This window comes from Rattus norvegicus, chromosome 6 (assembly GCF_036323735.1).
Source record: "Rattus norvegicus strain BN/NHsdMcwi chromosome 6, GRCr8, whole genome shotgun sequence".
Classification (NCBI taxonomy): domain Eukaryota; kingdom Metazoa; phylum Chordata; class Mammalia; order Rodentia; family Muridae; genus Rattus; species Rattus norvegicus.
This window is the reverse complement of record NC_086024.1, coordinates 100,419,009-100,440,616: the sequence shown is the minus strand read 5'-3', so window position 1 is coordinate 100,440,616 and position 21,608 is coordinate 100,419,009. Positions and strand designations below refer to the sequence as shown.

General features: G+C 44.0%; 1 protein-coding gene across 13 annotated transcripts in view; it reads right to left on the bottom strand.

The window, feature by feature from the left end:
- Syne2 (spectrin repeat containing nuclear envelope protein 2) overlaps positions 1 to 21,608 on the bottom strand; it is a 313,636-nt gene that overhangs the window by 145,748 nt on the left and 146,280 nt on the right. For 12 of the 13 annotated variants that reach the window (NM_001427326.1, XM_039113258.2, XM_039113264.2 and 9 more), the window contains exons 46-51: positions 12,825 to 12,980; positions 11,613 to 11,875; positions 7,719 to 9,819; positions 5,804 to 6,126; positions 3,447 to 3,591; positions 1,890 to 2,108 (exon numbers count right to left, since the gene is read on the bottom strand). In NM_001427326.1, coding sequence (NP_001414255.1) covers positions 1,890 to 2,108; positions 3,447 to 3,591; positions 5,804 to 6,126; positions 7,719 to 9,819; positions 11,613 to 11,875; positions 12,825 to 12,980 — 3,207 coding nt within the window. Of the gene's footprint in view, positions 1 to 1,889; positions 2,109 to 3,446; positions 3,592 to 5,803; positions 6,127 to 7,718; positions 9,820 to 11,612; positions 11,876 to 12,824; positions 12,981 to 14,804; positions 15,287 to 21,608 lie in introns of those variants that run through there. The other variant, XM_039113270.2, reaches the window with a different exon arrangement.

Below are 21,608 nucleotides of genomic sequence, written 5' to 3'. Positions count from 1 at the left end.
ATTCCAACACGCCACAGGCAACAACAGTGATGTCTTCTAGCCAAGAGCACAGCTGCCACCACGTTGATGGCTTCACAGTCTGGCAGAAGATCACCCTTTCCATGGCTGCAAGAGCTAAGGCAGGCACACTGAGAGTGCTCACTTCAACAACTGTATTCCTGTGATTACATGTTTTTATGTGTACTGGCCTTTGAAGTTATACAGTTGTTAGGCTGGGAACAGAGCTCGATTGGTAGGAATGCTTGCCCCACGCACAAAGCCCTGGCTCCACCGTTGCCCAAACCAGATAGTAACACACATCTGTAACCCCAGGGCTCGGGAGGGAGAGGCAGAAAGATTAAGACATGCAGGGCCGTCTTCAGGGGCACAGTTACTTTGTGGTGAGCCTGGGCTTCAGGGAGCTTTGTCTAAAAACATTATTTTTTACTACATTCTGGTCTAATGTTTGTTTGAGTAATTAGAAAGAATTAAATGAGGAAGACTGAAACTAATATGATATGACTTCAAATGGCTATGAAACAGCAGTGTGATAAAACAGTAAAAGCTCAGAATCAGCCAAGGCTTGGATTTGAACAAGTGTTTTCCCTCAACAAATACCTACTGAGTGCCCACTAGGTACAAGGCATAGCTGGGTTGCCAGGTTATAACTGTATGGAAGAGCCTTTAGTATGGATTCAGAAACCCACCGGGGCTTGCCACACAGTCAGTCTACGGTTAGGGCTCTTGGGCCACTATTTAAGTAAGAAGAAATATTAATCAGAGCCTCAGTTTCCCTAAGTATCAAATGGCAAAGATAGTGACTTCCTAAGGCCAAGGCAAGGACCCAGAAGCACATGTCTGAACATTTCTCGACAACAGGGTAGGGGCCTGGTGATCGCTGTCATCGTGGACAGGCAGGGACTCTCGCTAGAGCCGGGATGATTGACAGTTTCTTAGAGTTTGAACATCCAAGAGACTGCTCACTGATTAAGGCCCACCAGCACTGCTGAAGTGACACTGATTTCAAGAGTATTAAGATCTAAGCAGGTCAGTGGGGCAGTGCTGACCGTGGGTGATCTCCTACCAATTAAGTTTAGATTCATTATGTTTCTATCCTCAGAAAATTCACCAGAAACTTTGAAATGAAGGAAAGAGAATTTTCAACCTCTGTTCTGATTTGTACCTCATGAATCCATGGCACAATGGAAAGACCAAATACTATGGTCTCCTGCGATTTCTCATTTTCTTTCTTAATATATATAAGTCCTAACCATGCCTAATCTATCGTCGGGACTGACAGAGTCAGAGAGGTCTTCTTTGAGACACTTTTCAGAAAGCATAGAATTTCATATTTTTAGGCCCACCATAACTAATTTCCACACTTAACAATTGGAGCTGATTTATTAGTCAGTTATCGCGCACATTACTCCGTGCTAATCCTTGCTGTCATGAATGCAAAGGCAGTTATTTTTAAGGATTAACTCACCTTCGCAATGACCTAGCAAGCGTAAGACCCTGGGTTCGGTCCCCAGCTCCGGAAAAAAAAAATGAAGCTTAAAGCTTCACCAGCAAGAAGCCGACTACCTCTCTAGTAAGAATGGTCTGAGGGCTGACAAGCTGGTTTAGCGGTTAAAGGTGCTTGCTGTGCAAGCTTGGAGACCTGGGTTTGATCCCCAGAACCATGTAAAGATGGAGGGAGGGCATGGATTCCAGGGAGAATTGCAGGATACCTAAAAAAAGCACCACTATTATGAAAGAGGCTTTAGAATTTCTCAGGGGCTTTTTGAAAGCCTGACCTGGACAGACGTTCACAAGTGGTGTCTCTCTGATGTACAAATGAAAGGATGAGAATGCAGTGAAGAGAAGCCAGCCTCACAGCAGGGTTTGCCAGTTGGGAGTAAAGGACTCACCTCCTCACTGATGAACTTCCACTCTCTCTTCAGCTCTCCATTCCACTGTTGCCACTCTCTGGCGGCTTCCAGCAAACCCAGCCACGTCTCCCACAGAGCAGAGGCCACGCCAAGCATACGCGTGGCATCGTTTTCTGTGCACCTGCGTCTCAGGCGTCGGAGGGCCTGACGGAGTTTCACCAAGTCCTCTTTGGTTGACAGGAGATTTGATGTTAGCACCTTGTAAGAGAAAGGAATATGAACGGCTAAGGTCTACACTCTTTTCATTCTGAAGTGTGGCACAGTTAAGGATTTTTAGATCTTTCTGCCTCTGCTTCCTGAGCACTGATATTAAAGGTGAGACGCCATGCGGGCCAGTTAATGACTTTAATATTCTTCAACTATGGCCAGATTCACCTCCTTTGAAATCACTTAGGGTCTGGGAGAGAAAAATTTACGTATTACATTCTGCATGAATGCGGGGTGAGTATGGGGAGGGGTGGGGAATTTAAAATAACCCGAAAGCAAACTTTTTAGAGTTAGGAAAGATTCTCAAAGGTAAATATTTTGCAAGGTCATTTACACAGTGTTTACTCTGTCAACCAGCAATGCATCTGTTTTGCTCAGTGTCTTTTTGGCAGATGAAAAGCCTCATCTAAATCACAATGACAAGCTGGAAGCGAAGGCTCCCACCTGTAATCCCAACATTCAGAAGGCAAAGGCGGAGAGACTGCAAGTTCAAGATCAGCCCCTTGGCACGACTCTGCCTCAAAAATAAATAAATAAATAAGTAGCTAAGAAACCCAAATGGGGCTGAGAGATGGCTCAGTGGTTAAGAGCACTGGCTGCTCTTCCAGAGGTCCTGAGTTCAAATCCCAGCAACCACATGGTGGCTCACAACCATCTGTAATGAGATCTGATGCCCTCTTCTGGTGTGTCTGAAGACATCAACAGTGTAGTCACATAAAATAAATAAATCTTAAAAGAAGTAAAAGAAAAGAAATAAGAAATAAGAAGAACAGAAACCCAAAGCATAACAACATAGCACCCCTGTTTCTAACATGAAAATAAGCAAAAATCAAAGTTGTTTTCCAAGCTGAGGATGCATCAAAGTCGGACGGGGCTTGTCTACTGTGTGAACAAAAATAAACCAAACAAAACTAACGTAAAACCAGGGATGTGGGCTCATGCCTGTGACCTCAGCACTTGAGGCAGAGGAAGGGTAGAGTCAGGAGAACCCTGGGATACAGGAGACTCTGACTCAAATAAATAAATAACTTAGCAATGGTACAGGAAATGATCAAAACTGGACAGATGCAGTGACCGTTCTGTCAAAACATCAGGAAAGGGAAGGTTTAGAAAGGTGGTCCACAGGGCAGGATGCTGGGGTTGGGGAGACCATGGATCTGATCAAATGAAGGGGTCAGATCAACTTCCCACCTCAGCCTCCGGTTGGGACACTTTCACGGGTGTTTGAAGACCGACCTCCATGGGTTATAGCTGAGCTGTGCCCTCTGCTGATGCCACCTGTTTGTCCTCCTGGGTCTTTACACAGATACCCACAAACTGATGTGTTACCTTGCTCTGTTCCAGGCGTGCTAAAGCTTCTTTGTAAGACCTGGGCAATGGAAATATGGACTGTCCGAGTTCTGCCTCCATTTTCCTGAGCTGAGAGCAAATTTCTTCTTTCATTTTTCTATAGCATTTGTAATTCTCCAGGCACCTGAAGAGGCAGTTAGAAAATAATTAAGTTAATTTCTCATTAAGGCATCCCCTACACATACACACACAAAGGGGTTTTGTTTGTTTGCTTCTTTGTTTTGCCATTATAGGCATTTAAACATTTTTATTGACTACTCATCCCCAAAGGTACATAGGGATGGCTTTAAGCGGACAGATACATTAAGACAGGCAGGCAGTCAGACAGACAGACAGACATAAACACAGAGGGAGAGGAAGAGCGAGATTAAGAGCCGGGGATTTTTTTATGCACTACCAATGACCCGTAAGTAAGCTGAATTCTGGGAGAAAGTCATGTAATCTTAAAAATGGATTCACTTGGATTCCTATTTTAGCTGCGTGTTTTAGAGAGTTAATCTCAAATATAAAGAATTTACCAAAATCAGGATAAAAATTATTGAGTAGTAAAAGCCTTTTATACATAATTGCAATAATTAAAACAGCAAAAAGACTATCTAGCAAGAAACAAGGTTAAGTAAGTTGCAACAAGTCATCACAGAATTGTATACATGGATTGTGATTACTTTTATAAAATATTTGTTACAATGAGGAAAAGGGAGAATGTTATATAGTTAAAAAATAAAATGGGGATAGTTTATATTCGTGATGTATTTTTTAAAGCACTATAAATTATATACACTAAGTAGGCACTGCCTAAATCTCCCAGTGAGGATAATTTAAAATTCTGTTTGGGGGGAGCTAGAATGTAGGTCAGGGGTAGAGCATATGTGTGACCTTGTGTTTACTCCCTAGTTAAAAACAAAAACAAAATTAATAGATAACTTAAAATAAAAACTCTCAAATTTGAAATCCTAACACTCAACTCAGGAAGCTGAGGCAGGGGATTGCCTTAAGTTTAAGGCTATTCTGGTCTACATAGTGAGTTTGAAGCAAGATGGTAGTTTCAAAACAACAGCAAAAAACAAAATAAACAAAAACACACTACACTTTGTGTGTGTGCATTTGTGTTCGCATGTGAGTCACCTGACTGCCAGCCTCTTATTCTGTACACACACAAGGTATAGACACATATGTGAACAGAAGAGCCCACCTCGGCACATGCATGAAGGCCAAGGAGGCCATCTAGTGACCTGCTCTGTTATTCCCTATCTTCTCTCTTGAGACAGGGTCCTTCATTGAACCTGGAGCAGACTGGCTGCCAGCAAGGCACAGCAATCCTCTTAGCTCTGCCCCTGTAGAGCTGGGATTACAGGTGCATGAAGAGGCCATGCCCAAGTTTTTGCATGGGTTCTGGGGATTTGAACTTGGGTCCTCAATGTTTGCAAAGCAAGCAGTTTTACACACTGAGCCACTTCCAGCCCACCCTTACTGTTTAATGACAAGTGTTAGCAAGGAGGGGGAATAACTAGAATATGTACTGGCTTTAGTGGAAATTAGTGGGCAATTTAATGCTAGGAGTTGCATCCCCTTGATCTGGGCTACCACAATCTTACATAACCAAGGGAGGCTCCTGTTCTTCAACATGTTCCTAGAAGCACTGTTGTTTAATGCAAGAACTAGAAACTCAAACGTCCATCAACAATGAAGTGTGCTACGCTACAGACAAGAGTGTGACTAAACCTTATGAGCTTGAAAAATGTGGAGCTACAGAAGAACAGAATGAAGATTGCAGAACAGGACATAAATACAGCAAAAATACAACAATATAAAATTTAGGGAATTGATTATTTCCTAGTGAAGGGAGAAGGAGGAGCTCATGAGAGAGTTCAAGTTAATGAGGTTTATTTTGGACACTGGGTAAAAAGATGTTTGTCTTGTCTTCATCCCTTATACTATCTACGCATTTTATATGTACTATTATTATATGTATCAAATACTAAACAAGAAGAAATTAAAATATAATAAAACACCTAGCATGGTTTTCTTTGGCGACTTTTTAAAACTTTCCCACATTCAGATGTCCCCCGATGTGCACATTAATTAATTATAAAGACATATAAAACAATGCTCTGCTAATTGAAAGTACAGGCAAGGGGCTGGAGAAATGGCTCAGCGGTTAAGAGCTCCGACTGCTCTTCCAGAGGTCCTGAGTTCAATTCCCAGTAACCACATGGTGGCTCACAACCATCTGTAATGAGGTCTGGTGTGTATGAAGACAGCTACAGTGTACTTGTATACATTAAATAAATAAATCTTAAAAAAAAAAAAAAAGAAAGAAAGTACAGGCAACCTACCTTTCCTCCTCAGCCTCCTGGGCTTGCAGCCCTGCCTTCATGGCTGAATTATTAGTTGCTAATGCTTGTGAGGTGCAATGAAGCTGCTCCTTGGCCTCAGGGCTGGAGATAGCCCCTAGTGCCTCAGTGAGGCCCTGTAAATCAGCCACCACCAATTGCAACTCCTTCTGTTGAAGGCGGGCCTGCTCCAGTGACTCTCGGGGATTGTGAAGGTCTACTCTGAACGATGAAAGTGTGGCTTCCAGGGTCGTGATGATCCTCGCTGCCCTGGTGACTAGCTCGTCATAGCGGGTCGCACTTTCATAGGCATCATTCAGGACACCCTGGTGAATTGGGAGATCAAGCACTGTCATGTTATTTCCCAATTTGGGGGATTACTGTTATTCTCAAATATGGTGCATTCACTCATTCCCTGAGTCTTAGGAGAGCTGACTGCTTGTTCTTATAGGTTTTATATAGGTTTTTTTATAACACTACCATTAATATTTAAAAATGTGTAACTAAAAGGAAAAACAGTCATATTTTCAGAGAAAATCTAATTTAAAATTAAAGTAACGTCTCACTAATCTTGTCGTATATAATTCCTATTTTGGGATTCTTGCACAAGGCTATGAATGGGATGAAGCACTGCATATAATATCTACAACCTTACTATCTACAGACAAATGAAAACAGCCTCCAAGGAGCCAGACCTCTTGCTTTTCGAATGACTAGCACATCTGCCGTCAACTCAGTTCAGACATCATCGGATGTCCCTATAGCTCGGCCTTGTCATGGAAACAGCAAATGAACTTAAAGATCTCTTCCCGTCCAGCCCTAATCAAATTATTCCTGGGTGGGGTAAGTGCTATACTCTGTTATACAGACTGTTTCTGGAAACCGTTAAAAGCAAACGAGGTGCTAGAATTATTCAGCATTTCTTACAAAGCCATTTAAATAGCACACAAGGATTTACCGTCTCTTATACGTCTATGGCGTTTATACCCACTATCTTATACTAACTCTGAGTAAAAGAAATGAGGTTCCCCCTTCTGTAGATTAAAGATAACGAGCTAGAGAAGAGTACTGGGTACCAGCTAACCACTACTGGTACATTGGGATCCTCACTAAGACACTTGCCAGCTATCAGAAGGAGACAGGGAGCGTGCTAGAGTTGTTCTCCAACAGAAGTCAGCAAGCTATCACAACTACCCAACCCTGCTGTTGCAGCAAGAAGGCAGCCACAGACATTACCTAAATAACAGGTATGGCTGTGCCCCAATAAAACTTTATTTATAAATCAAGCGCATGGACAGGATTTGGCCAGTGGGCCTTACATGTAAGGTTGCCTGCTGTAGACTTAGACAAAGGTCAATCTGAATCCTGATTTTTGTTGCTGCTGTACGAACACCACAGGAAGATCTTCATGTTTCTGAGATACAACTTTCTTATTTTAACTTTTCTTTTCAGTGAACCCAGGAGCTTGGCCCACGCTAGGCAAGCACTCTGCCAATGAGCTACACCCCTAGCCCTCAATTTCCACTTATCAAGGCTAACCAAAACACCCTCTACCAGCACAAAGTAAGTTCTAAATAAACATTAGTTATACTTGCTGTCCTTTCCTCTGTACCAAACTTCTACTTTATATCATTTTACTATCACTAAAGGGGGAAAAAACCCTTGTTCTGATTTCAATGGGGCTTATGAAGGAAACAAAGATGTCTGCTTCATCGCTTCTCAGTAAGGCACTGCAGTTTAACACTAAGCGAGTCAACATGATAAAGCGGCTCTCGGCCTTTTAGAAGGCAGGTGTCTTCCTGCAGAGAGTTCTGTAGAACCTGGACCCCCTTTAGAAGTACTGACATAACCTGGAGCAAAACAACAGCCAGTAAGGATCAACACCTTCCTTAAACGCCTAATTTCAGAGACAACTTACTGTGCGTAAATCAATGCTTTTGCTAAGTTCCATGTGAAGACCTTCAATGTCCCGTAATTTTGCCTCCATGTCACCGTTTCCAGAAGCGTTTTCTTCTCTTTGCTCCCCGGTAACACTCATGGCTCTAAGACCACACATTTCTGCCTCAACTTGCTCCCCGAATGCTTCCCAAGTCTCCTGCTCGTGTTGAATATGCTGAACCCCCAAATTTACACATAAAGGCTGCTCTAACCGAGACTTTATTTGCTTTAAAACATGTAGGGAGTTTTCTAGCTTATCTTGGAACGCCTTTTCACCCATTTCTTTTGGTTGCAATTCTAGCAGCATGTTCTGGAGGGCCTCTTGAAGCCTAGAATTCTCTTCTGCACTTAGCTTTAGTTGTGGCATCTCGCTCTCTTTGAACGAGTCGTCAAAAGCCTCGTTGTTGCTTAATTTCCTGATTATCTCGCCATGCAAGCGTTTGGATTTTTCAATTTTCTGAATCAAAGTTTGTGCTTTGAGCAGGGTGTTTTCTGGTGAGGTACTGGGGGTTTTCTGCAGTGACTCAGCCCCTTTCTTAATTTGTAAATCCACAGCCCTCACCTTACTTAGCAATGCTTGGTATCTGTCCCGTGCTATTAACCACGTGTCCAGCTGCCTAACTCTTTCCTCCAGTTCCCTCTCCCTTTCACACACTTGGGTTTGTAACCGTTCAAGCAGTGAGCTGTCCCAGCTTAGCCCTATAGAGTCAAACACTTCTTCAGATGTCAACACTTGTGAGATGCTGCCTCGAATGGCAGCCAGCTTGTCTCTAAAATGACTGAGTTGCTCTTTGGCATCCTGTTTCAGCTCTTGATGGGGCGGGAGACGTCCGCCATGCTGGATGCTCTCAGCCTCTTTCTGAAGCAGCGCTGTTTTTTTGTGGAGTTCTCTGTAAGACTTGATCTTGTGCTCGAGTTCGTTACAGTTACTCTGAAGGGATCTCTGTGTCCTGTTGGTCCTTGTTTTGAGAGCTTTTAACTGATCATCCAGAAACAATCTCTCAAACACGTTTGCATCCTTGTAGGCATTTGTGAGTTCCTGAAGATGGGCTGAGATCGAGCTCTCCATGTCTTGCAGCTGTTGCTGGAACGCCTTCAAGGTGGCGTGGCGAGGCTCCAGCTCGGCTTCCGTGGAGGCTCTTTCCCTCATGGGAGACATCAGTGTTTCGCTTTCTTCAAGCGTGAGGTGAGCCTTTCCTATAATCGCAAACAATTTGCTTCTTTCTTCCAACTTCAGTTCTAGTTGTTGGGACCTCTGAGTGGATTTTAAAAGCAGTGCTTGGTGTTGGTTCTGTAAATCCTCCAGGAGAGTGTTTAAACCATCCCTCTCACTCGTCGCAAGGCTCGGGGCGATGCCTCTGACCTCTTCCACCAGCAACTCCACTGCCTGCTGCTTACCCAGAATGCCATCGTGGATGAGTTTGCACTTTCTGATCTGAGAAAGGATGTCGTCAGGGAGAAGGGCGATGGGAGCAGTGAGGTCTGCCAGCGTATTCTTGACCCATGACAGAGTCTCCTTTACCTTGTTCTGGAGGTCACACTTTTTAACCCGATTTTCTACCTCTCGGTTTAACGGCTCCAGCGCCTCCAGTTGCTTATTCAAGTTACTTATTGCATCGTCCAGAGTTTCCTTATCCTTTTCTCCCCAAAGCCTCTTCATACGGAGCTCAGCTTGCCGCTTTAAACCAGAAAACTCGTACTTGATTGTCTGGAGCTCAGCGGCTGGCGTGACCATGTCCACGACCTCTGCCTGTTCCGCAGCGTTCAGACTTAGTGTTAGGCACTGCTGCTGCTCGTGCAGGGAAACCGTAAGGTCCTGGGCCCTCTTCAGGAGGTGGGTGAGTTCGCTGTGCTCTGTGGCTTGCTGGAAACACTTTCTGTGAGCCAGGTGCTCCACAAGTTCCCACCCAAGTTCAAGCTGCCTCAGTTGGCTCTCCACCAGCTTCCGATCTGCGGCCGTCAGGAGGCTGGACAGACACGTCCACTCCATGCGAAGCTTGCTCAAAGAGCCTTTCTGTTTTTCCACTGATCCCAGGAACTTCTTGATTTTCCCCAGATAGGTTGCACTGTCTAGCGAGCCTCTAGAAAAAGAATAAAAATGAAGGGGAAGGAGTGAGGCAATGAAAGGAAGATATGCAAATGACTTGTAAATGGAAAGTCTCTCTCCCCAAGCTCAGTCTAAGTCAGAGAAGTTACCACAGTAGGCAAACCCCTTGTTACCACCCTTCCTTCCACCAAGAACAGCCAGTCTTATGAATATAAAATTGTTTTAAGGGATAGTACTGAAAATAAAGTCCGTTTAGAGATATGCACAAAACAAACCTTTATGATAAGAAATATGTATACATTAAGATCTCTCTATCTACCATTTGTTGTTTTCATAGCCAAAGGAAAAACATATTTATTATTATGAGTGCCTGATGGATGTGTGGGGACGCAGGCCACAGATCTCATGGAGAGGCCAGGGGACAACCTTGTGGAGTCATTTCTCCCCGTCCATGTTTATACAGTGTGGTGGCTTGACTAGGAATGGCCCCATAGACTCATGAGTTTGAATGCTTGGTCACTAGGGAGTGGCACTATTAGGAAGGGTGGCCTTGCTGGAGTAGGTGTGGCCTTGGGGAAGTGTGTCACCGGGGCAGGCTCTGAGGACTCAGGAGCTCAAGCCTGGACTAGTGGGCCACTGTCTCTTCCTGCTGCCTGGTGATCTGGATGTAGAATTCTCACCTCCTCTCCGGCACCATGTCTGCCTGTGTGCAGTCATGCTTCCCATCGTGCTAATAATGAACAAAACTTCTGAAGCTGTGAGCCAGCCCCAATTACACGGTTTTCCTTATGAGAGGCCATGGTCATGGTGTCACTTAACAGCGATAGAAACACTAAGACACAAGGGTCAGGGAACTGAACTCAGATTGTCAGGCATGTCAACAAGTACCTTTATCTGTTGAGACATCTTGCTGACCCCCAGAATGCACATATTTAAATGAAATAATTAAGATATGTAATATTCGATATGCAGTAATCTAAACCGATTATATTGGTTCTAGGCTATATATATATATATATATATATATATATATATATATATATATATACACATATATATGTGTATATATATACATATATATGATATTTACACTATTGTTTAATAAATTATGTGTAAAACACAGTACTCAGTAACACACACACAGCATGAATCCAATAGTTTTCTTACACAGCTTCTGCTATGGTTTGAATGCCTATGCTCATCCCAATCAAATTCTTATTTTATTGTTGCCATTTCCTGGGTTTGTTTGCTTTTTAAAAACATATTTATTTATGGGGTAGGGGACACTTGGGTGGGCAGCAGTTCTCTCCTTCCACCGAGTACCAAACTCAAATTGCTAACCCTGGTGGCAAGTGCCTTTACTCATCAGTCATCTGGAAGACCCTTTAATTGTTCTTCTGAAACTGGGTCTTGGGTACAAATGGTTTATGTTGAAAGCTAAGTGACCATATATAGTGGTATTGCGAGGTGGGGCCTTTCTGAACAGGAATAGCTAAGAGACACTCCCAACCCCCATCCCTGTCCCCAGAGCTCATTCTACCCTAGGAAGACATGGCTGGCTAAAGTAGAGGGAAGTTTCATCAGACACAAAGTTGGCCAGCATCTGAGAACTTGGACTCTCCAACCTCAACACAGTAGTAAGTCGCTATTCATAAGTTACCCAGTCTGTAACTTTCTGTTAGAGCCTCCTGAACATAGCGAACTGATGTCCAACATGGAATTGGTCTCTGTGCATGGTTTTACAATCCTGATGTCCTTCTATAGAAGAAACTGGAACACTGGGCTACAAGGGAGCAAAGATCCCAAGTCCCGGGTTCTTACACTTACATTTTGAAGCTTTCCACTTCTGTCAAGAAGGTGTTCAGAGAGGCTTCCGCTACAACCAGCTGGTCTTGAAAACCACTAAGGAGGCCATGCTGTTTTTCTTTAATTTTCTTCAAGGTGAGAAGCTCCTGCTGTAGGCTGCCCAAGTGGCACCCAGAAGATCTGGCCGTGGGCGGAACTGCGGCTTGCTCTTCTGTTTGGTTGAGCTGTGAATGTTCCAGAAGTTCAGTGGCTGCTCTTCTTGCTTCCAAGTGGGTATATAATTCCTAAGGAAAGTCACACAGATCAGCCTGTAGGCTATCACCCTTCTCCTGACTTAGATCCATGTTTACTCTTCTGGAGAGCTGTCTGAAACAGCAGAAATCATCTAGACCAGCAGTTCTCAACCTTCCTGATGCTCTGACCATTAATACAGTTCCTCATGCTGTGGTGACCCCCCAACTATGAAATCATTTTTGCTGTTACTTCATAACTGTAATTTTGCTACTGTTATGACTGCAATGTAAATATCTGTGTTTCCAGTCAGGTGGTGGTGGTGTACACCTTTAATCCCAGCACTAGGGAGGCAGAGGCAGGTGGATCTCTGAGTTAAAGGACAGCCTGGTTTACAGAGTAAGTTCCAGGACAGCCAGGGTTACACAGAGAAACCCTGTCTCAAACACACACACACACACACACACACATCTGCTGTTTTCTGATGGTCTGTGAAAGAGGTAGTGGACCCCACAAAGGGATTGAGACCCACAGGTTGGAACTCTTGATCTAGAGTTTCACTTTTAGAAACATGGCCATGTATGAGGTTTTCAGGTTTAATAACTAAAATTACATTATTACTGTATATAAGCACAGCTGTCAATCTAAAGGAGGAGGCCCCAATACACTGGTCATTGGAAAGACAGTCTGTCCATAGACAGACGGCACAGGGCTGTGAAAATGTACGGTGAGTCTGATTCTCCAAACTGTCACTGAAGTTTTCAGGAACTTTGTGCTACAGAACGAAGTCGAACATTCATTAAGCTCTCCCACTTCTCAAACGGCTGGGGTTGTACAACTTACTGATTAGTACATAATTATATAGTTACCAGATTGATCATCAGGCAAAGGTTAAATAAGACTTTTCACTCCATACAAGCAAGTTTTTAGTAATTAAAATATATTGTATTGCACTGGGTAAACGGTGCAATCATGCCGTTAGTGGTTTTCATGTTCACATACCTCCATCCTTTCTAATTGTTCATTTCTTAACATAATGTCCAATTCTAAAGGTTGATTTCGCAGCTCATTGACTTCCCGCTCATCTTGGGCGTTTTGCATGCTTTCTTGAACATTCAGAGAAAGTTGTTTTGACAAAATCATTTCCACAGCTGAGTTCTGAAAACATAAAAAGATTAATTGCTGAATAGCCTCCCGTCCAAATGAACCACTTTCATTTTCCTTGATTTCAACCCATTCCCGTTCCTCCTACTGACTCAGGTTAAAGGTTTCAAAGAAGTGTATTTGGGCGCTACCAAAGATGGGTTTTATTCCCAAAGAATAATTAATCCCTGCACTGGCACTCCTCCCCCAATATGAGACATTTTTGTCGTGATAGCATACATTCCAGTATTACCTTTATATTATATACTTTATTATATACTGACATATAACATATAACCTTAAAGAAGGGAAACAGACACAGAAGAGCCATCAGTTCCCAAGTTTATACTTGGTATTCATAAACTAGGAGGCCCAGGCAAATAGTAGGTGCTCACTTCTACATATCAGCAGTACAAAACAAGTCAGTGAGTGAGAAAACACCAAGTCATGATACGGAGACTAAATTCGACCTCCAGCCAGTTGGTAATGAGCTTAACAGCCTGGTGACTGGGGAGGCGACTCAGTGGACACATGTGCTAGCCAAGCAATCCTGTGTACCTGTGTTCAACCCACAGCCGGAAAAAAGAAGAAAACCCAATGTGGTGACTCATATCTGCAATCCCAGCAATCCTACCTCAGGATGAGAGGCAGAAAACTTACCTGGGTGCACATGTGCAATCATGTATGCACATGTGCAAGCATGTATGCACATGTGTAAGCATGTATGCACATGTGCAATCATGTGTGCATGTGTGTAAGCATGTGTGCACACACTCCCATAACACACTAGCATACCAAACAAATAAAGACCTGTGTAAGGTGGGAGACATTATAAAGGAGTCATTGATCTTTTCCAGTGTTTTAGGAACTTAAGTTATCAGTGAGGCATTTGTGTTCACTTCATTTTCAATGGCTAATCCTGCTTTATTTTTAAATTAGATTTATTTAATGTGTGTGTCTACATATGTGTGCGTGTGTGTGTGGACATATGTGTGCATACACATGTCTGGACATCAGAGGGCAACCTGCAGGACTTGCTTCTCCCCCTCTAATCCCAGGGATTGAACTTGGGTCCTCAGACTTGGTGGCAGGCACCTTTCCCCACTAGGTCATGGCTATAAGTATGTATTGAACGCTTACATGCACCAGACACCAGACAACAAGTTGGGGAGAATGTACGAATGGAGACAGTGCTGAAGGTCAAGCATCTGCCTGGCGTGTTCCAGACAGGATCATGTTAACTTTACAAAACACATAAGCAAACCAAAAGCAACCCCCACCCCAGTACTGTAGCACGCTAACAACAGGGGATGCTATGCAGAGATATAAGGATCGTTCAACATTATCTTTGTAACTGTCCTGTAAACCTGAAAAACAGTTCTACAATTAAAAGTTTACATAAAATAAGCACCTGCCTGGACTTCGGCCAGCTCTCACTGGTAAGAGAGCAGAGTACCATGTTTGAAATAACATGGCATAAGTCACTGCTTTGAAATAGGATGAATAATTATGATTGTACAAGTTCCCTCCAGTTCTGAGAACCTAACTTACTTGGGCTCTGGTGAAAACCTGTGTAGAGGATAGACTTACAGGGAGAGAGCCAGGGAGGCAATGGGGTTGAGAAGGAAAGGGCATGGGGGGGCACAGTTGCAGGGTGGCACACTTGAAGGGTGGGTACACTGTTACAGGTGGTACCTTCCTCCTCTCACCTCCTTGGAAACTCCCACAAATGTCCACCCCCTGGACACAAGACAGCCTGCACCAGTGGTCTAGAGACCTGGCCCTGGGAGAGAGTTATCTATCACTGCCATCCACCAAGAATCCCAAACTTCCTCTTACCTGACGAGCTGGTGTCTGAGGACCACTGTTACCCAGGATGCCACAGGCAACATTTGTAATGTCAGACCTCAGTGGTCAGACAATGTATGCCAAACACGTCCAATCACCCCCCAAATCCACTTGCTCTTTAGCCCCCAAAGCCATTTTCAACCATGAAAGGAAGGCCAACAGAATCCCTCAAACGAACATTTCAAACAGGCAACATTCCTTTGGCTCATGCCAGGGAGGTTAGAACCCTGGTCAGGTCCTGATTGGCTGCTGGGAAGTTCCATCACTTCCTCATGGCCTGCCCACCTCCCTCTGCTGTATTTTATTTTGAGTGTGCATACTACTATAGAATGTTTTATCTTAAATCATGTGAGACATATATTAAAGAATAAAAAAACCCCACATGACTGAAAACAAAGATTAAAGTGATATAATTTTCTATATTAAAGAAACTTAAACTCCATCCTCCATTAATCCTCTAACCATATCTCCCAAAACACTCTCTTGTAGTCCATATATGTGTTATCATATTTACTATATTATACTTTATACATTAAGTTCTTATAGAAATTAAGGCCATGTATGTATCACTTTATAGTTTGTTCCATTCAGTATATTTTAAAAAATCTAACGGGTATACATCAACTATGGCTTTGTGGATGTGTTTTGTTCAACGGAGGAATACAGCTTACCTTTTAGACTACTCTAGTTTTATTTGTGACTGTGACAAAACACCCTGGTCGTAAGCAATGTAAAGAACCGAAGGTTTGTTGTAGTTTAACAATTCCAAGTTAGAGTCCATCATGGTGAGAAATTCACAGTGTGGGAGCCAGAAGCAGCGAGTGACAGAGCACCGTGAGTCAAGAAGGGAAATGAATCACTGCATGCATGCCTGTGCTCAGCTTGACTTCTATCCTTCACATGGCCCGTCAGGAGACACTGCCCACATTCAGGATGGAATTTACCACCTCAATTAATCCAATGAAGACCAACTAACCTGGACCTTTGGGGACTCTCAAAAAACTGCCAACCAAAGAGCATGCACAGGCTGGACCTAGGCCACTGCACATATGTAGCAGATGTGCAGCTTGGTCTCCATGTGAGTCCTCCAACTACTGGACATGGGGGCTGTCCCTAAAGCTGTTGCCTGCCTGTGAATCCCATTCCGCTAACTGGGCTGCCTTGTCTGGCCTCAGTGGGAGAGGATACCCATAGCCCTGCAGACTTGATGTGCCAGGGTGGGGGAATACCCAGGGGGACCTCCACACTCTCAGAGGAGAAGGGGAGGACATATAGGGAGAGCGGCTGTGTGAGGGAGGAGCAGGGGGAGCAGGAGCAAAGATAAGGTGTAAAACAAACAAGCAAACAAATAAATGGAAAAAAGAAAAAGAAAATTCCTCATGACGTGCCCAGAAGCCAACCTTATATAGATAATTCCTCACTGAGACTTTCTTCCCAGGTAATTCTAGATGATACCAAGTTCATGCTTAAAGCTGTCACTGTCACCACACCAATGTCATTGCTTCTCAGCCTTCCCCTTATGGATGCCGCTCAGACACAGGCACCTCTACAGTTCCCACGTGTACACATGTGTGTCTTTTCCCTGGCATATTTGCATTCTTTTCACTCCTATCCCTGGCCCCGTCATTTTCAAACAGGTCTCACTGAATCAAGAGTTTCTTTAGACTATTTGCCTAGATTAAATTACTGCTCATAAGTCCCGGTCTGTCTGATCATTAGCACACAGTTATCGATTTCTACTATAACCAGCATGGCCAGTCAAAAAGGCCAAGTTAGTGGTAACGTCACTACTCTTTTTCCAAGTCAGAGGCAATAGTCTCATGACCATGACACATGGTGACAACTAGAATCCTAAGTCTACCACTGATATCCTGCCAGCAGGAAGACAGATGTCAGACACCTCTGGAAGATACTTTCGTTCTTCTCTAAAGCCTTCCAATATGAAGCAATGAGGAATAACTTTAGGGGTAGACATCACCATTACAGGCAACACCAAGGACTGGGAAGATAGCTTAGGGTATGAAGCACCTCTGGCCCAGCATGAGGCGTGGCCCTGCATGCACCTGCAGCCCCAGTACTGAGGGAGAGTGAAGGGACATTAGGCTTGCTGGTTGCCAGCAGGGTAGGAAAATGGCAAGTTCCAGGGTCAGTGAGAGACCCTGTTTGAATAAAATGGAGGGACATACAGGACACTCGGCATTTCCATGGGACTCTCTACATACATATATAGCAAACATACCTGTACCGTGCTCAAACGCAGCGCTTACAAACCCAAAGGCAGAGAAACTGTCTCCAAGCTGTATTTTCTCTCGATGAGATTCTTTTTTTTTTTTTTTTTTTTTTTGGTTCTTTTTTTTTTCTGGAGCTGGGGACCGAACCCAGGGCCTTGCGCTTCCTAGGCAAGCGCTCTACCACTGAGCTAAATCCCCAACCCTCTCGATGAGATTCTTATAACAATATCCAATATGGCTAATGTGACTTAGGAGGCAACCTTTGACCTCCCCACCCTCATCACCGTCACTCTGATGCCCCTACTCTGTGCTCCAGACACAGATTTATTTTTTCAGTTTTTTTTTTTCCTTTTCTTTCTTTTTATTTTGGGAGCGGGTAGTTTTGAGACAGAGTTTTTCTCTTTAGCCCTGGCTGTCTTGGAACTCCCTCTGTAGACCAGGCTGGCCTCAAATTCACAGAGATCCACCTGCCTCTGCCTCCTAAGTGCTGGGATCAAAGGCGTACAACACCACTGCCCAGGGAGTCACAGAGTTCTTAAGTTGTTGACAAGCCTCCCACTTTCCCCAATCCATCCTCTGCCTAGGCAGGGCTGCCCTGCCCACCCCAGGCTCAGCTGACCTCTGCATCTATGTTCAGATGTTGCTTCCCACAAGAGACCCTCTCCATCCCACTGCTGAACTCCAGCAAGTAGCTAAAGGCAAACAGGAAGGATGGTGTCCTTCCTACGCCTCAGTAACTGGACTCGTCGTGCCTCCGCATCTCCAGCTAAAAGATCTAGGAGACATTTGACTCTTTATTGTCTGCCTAGTCATTTTTTCAACGGAAAGGACAAAAATATGAATTCAAATTGGATGAAAAAAAATAAGAACTTGTGAACAATGAAATGGATGGGGAGAAACTGAGGACCTGCAAACCTGGCTGCTCTTCATCAGCCTTTGGGTAGGAATGATGGAACTGCAGCTTGGATGGAGTCGAAAGACAGTTGAGGTTTGGAAGAAATCTTGGCAGTGCCATGGAGGTGCCCACAGTGGCTCGGCAAAGATCAAAGGGCGTGGGCTGGGGATTTAGCTCAGTGGTAGAGCGCTTACCTAGGAAGCGCTAAGGCCCTGGGTTCGGTCCCCAGCTCCGAAAAAAAGAACCAAAAAAAAAAAAAAAAAAAAAAAGATCAAAGGGCGCACAAGTGTATTTAAGGCCCTGAAAGCTCATGCCTATGTGGTTAGAGTTCCCTTTCCCCTAAGGTACCAGGATAAACAACAGCTGACACACACCTCAACCACCACCGTTTTGACCCCTACTCGGACTCGTTACGTGGTCTTTCTTCTCCTCTAAGCACTAACCAGCCGTGTCCTGGCTTGCTTGCCTGCTGCTGGAAGCCTGGCACATTTGCCCATGTGAACAATCATCTGTCTTCTAGATTTATCTACCCACGAATGCTCAGACTTCTCTTTGAAAAAAACTAAAAACCAATTATATGTAGTGACAGGGAAGTCAGAAAATCATCACAGACAAAGGGTGTGGGGAGTTTTAGAGCAATTCTGTCACACAGATTACACCCGGGAAGAACGGGGCAAGAAGGATCATGACAATTAAGCAGGAATGTCACTCTAATTGTTTTTTAAATGTAAACAATTAGGAATGCATCATTTCCTTGTTTTAATTCACTATCATTTCCTTTAGATAACACATGACATCCTATGAGCTTGGACAGTCCCTGCCTTCGATCACCTCTTCTTGACCTCACTTGACCTTTACAGGAGGGCGGAAAGGGAGGCAGTTCCGTCTGGGTATGTCTAACAGTGCTTAGAAACCACATTTATAAAAACAGGTAGCATGCTTTGAATGGACACCATCCAAAACCTTCCCCCTTTCTTTTTGCCTCTAAGCCTGCCTTAATCACACCAATAGTAAGACAGAGTCAATCAATAGCCCAATCTAAGATGTCTTGTTCCATCTAAATCAAAGTCTGAGCAATGGATTCAAAGACATAGATGTTGTCACAATGGTTGCTGGCAAGCACAGACATGGCATCATCAAAACTCAAATCAACGCTACTTACTGAAGGAAAATACTTACTGCCCAGAACTGTGAGAGAAAGGGGGGAGAGGACAGTAGAGGGGCAGGAGGAGGAGTAGAAGGGGTAAAAAAGATAAAAAGGCTTTTAAAATTCTTCTGGAGACTAGTTAAAACAACCTGTTAGGGGGCCGGAGAGATGGCTCAGTGGTTGAGCGCTGCTCTCTGCCCTGTTATAATGAGCCAAGTTTGGATCCCAGCACCCAGATCAGTTGGCTTTCAAATCCCGGTAACTTCCGAGGGACCCTGCATCCACAGGCACCTGCACACCTACACACACACTCAGATGCACATACACATGAGTAAAAATAAGTCCTGAAACAGATCTCAAGAAAGGTCCTCCGGAGTCCAAAAGGACATGTAAAGTGAACAGGAACGAAATGTTTAGTGCCTCACTTAAAGCTGTGAAAATCGTGTCTTCACATTCTATTAGAACAATTCACACAAAATAGGTCTCAATAAACATTTTACACCTATCTATCTATCTGTCTATCTGTCTTTCTATCTATCTATCTATCGTCTATCTCTCTGTCTATTATCTGTCTATCTATCTATCTATCTACCTATCTATCTATCGTCTATCTGTCTGTCTATTATCTGTCTGTCTGTCTATCTACCAATCTATTTATCTATCATCATCTATCTATCTGAGAGAGATTGCGCATGTGCACAGCATACATGTGGAGGTCAGAGCACAGCTCTCTGAAGTCAGTTCTGTCCTTCTCAGGTGGGTCCTGGGACTCTGGCTCAGGGCATCAGGTTTGGCGGCGAGCACCTTTCCCCACCAGACATTCACTGGCATTCAGTAAGTGTGCTTGATGAATGGAGGGCTTCCTTTCGCCATAGCGGGTCCTTTGATATGTTTGCCTTCGTCTTAGGAGCTAGGCTCTCACTATAGGAAGAGCTGGACCGAGGCTCAGACACACCCTCCAGTGTTAGCACCATGGTTTTGGATCAAACAACTTTTTTAAAAATTATTATTATGATAACTTTATCATGAACTAAGTCGTTCCCTCCTGTGCCCTATGTGTTCATCATGCTAAGGCTCCCACCCAGCTATTCACACCGAGCTGTGGTGTGCATTCACACCGAGCTGTGGTGTGTATTCACACTGAGCTGTGGCACGGGTTTCACTACACCTGGATCTTACTCATGAGGGTTGATCTCTGATCTTGCTCACCCGTGCTGCTCTTCAACCTGAACCCTGCTCATCACTTTACACAGTGCATACAATGAGAGGATGTCAGCACTGGTGATAGGAAAAACACAAAATGCAGATTCAGGAAAATGTCAAGTTACAAAAGAAGAACATACAGAAGTTGCTGCAGAATTAAAACCAGCTTCTGGTAATCCAGACTTAGGAAAATTACTGGAAGTCTCTGCTGGCTAGCTTCATGTCAACTTGACACAAGCTACATTCACCTGAAAGGAGGGGACCTCAATTGAGAAAAATGCCTCCTTCTGATCTGCCTCTAAGGCATTGTCTTAATTAGTGAGCGATGCAGGAGGACTCTGCCCTTTGTAGGCGGTGCTATTCCTTGGTTCCAGGTGAGGCTGGGTTCTCTAAGAAAGCAGTCAGCGATCCATAAAGACCAAGCCAATAAGCAGTAAGCACGGCCTCTGCATCGCATCCTGTTTTGAGGCTCCTGCCCTGTGACGGACTCCAATGTGAAGTGTAAGCCAAATGAACCCGTTCCTCCCCAGCTTGCTCTTTTTGGTCATGGTGTTTCAACCCAACAGTAGAAACCCTAACTAAGATAGTCTTAAATCCTTCTACTGTGAAAAACAAAACAAAAGCCACTCTTTTCAGCGGACTAACACACATTCTCAGTAATTCTTATCATTTAAGATTAAATTGAAGCCTAATAAGATTAAAAGCCATTCCTCGATGATGATCCGGCAGTTTTCAATATAGTCTATTGGACCGGGGTGTCAGAGTAACAACAGGAAGGAGAAATTTGTTTGCAGGTGGCCAGGCAGCTCGACATGGTTTACAGGCGATTAGCCCCTTCCGCAATGCCATGTGCTTGCTCTCCATGGGTTAAGAGCTCTCACTGTACAATCGTTAGGACTGGCGTCTGAGTCCTAGCACTCATGCCACAAGCCGGGTGGGCTGTGCAGGCCTTTCGCCCCAGCAGTGTGAGACCGAGATGGACTGGAAAAGGTCCTGCATCAAAACCAAAGGGGTAAGTGGAGAGCGATGGAGGCCTTCCGTGCACATACAGAGGGGCATGCATCTTGCATCTACACACACACACACACACACACACACACACACACACACACACACACACAGTGTATGTGTGCATATATGAACATATACATATATTCAACACACACATGCACACACATAAATAAATATATAACAACAAATTTTAAAATTGCAAACACTTTTTAAAAGAGAGAAAAAAAGAGCTGCAGGAAGGCACACTTGTTCTTTCTCCATAAGGAGATTCAGGAACCTGCGCACTGGTGTTTTCTCCCTCGTGACCT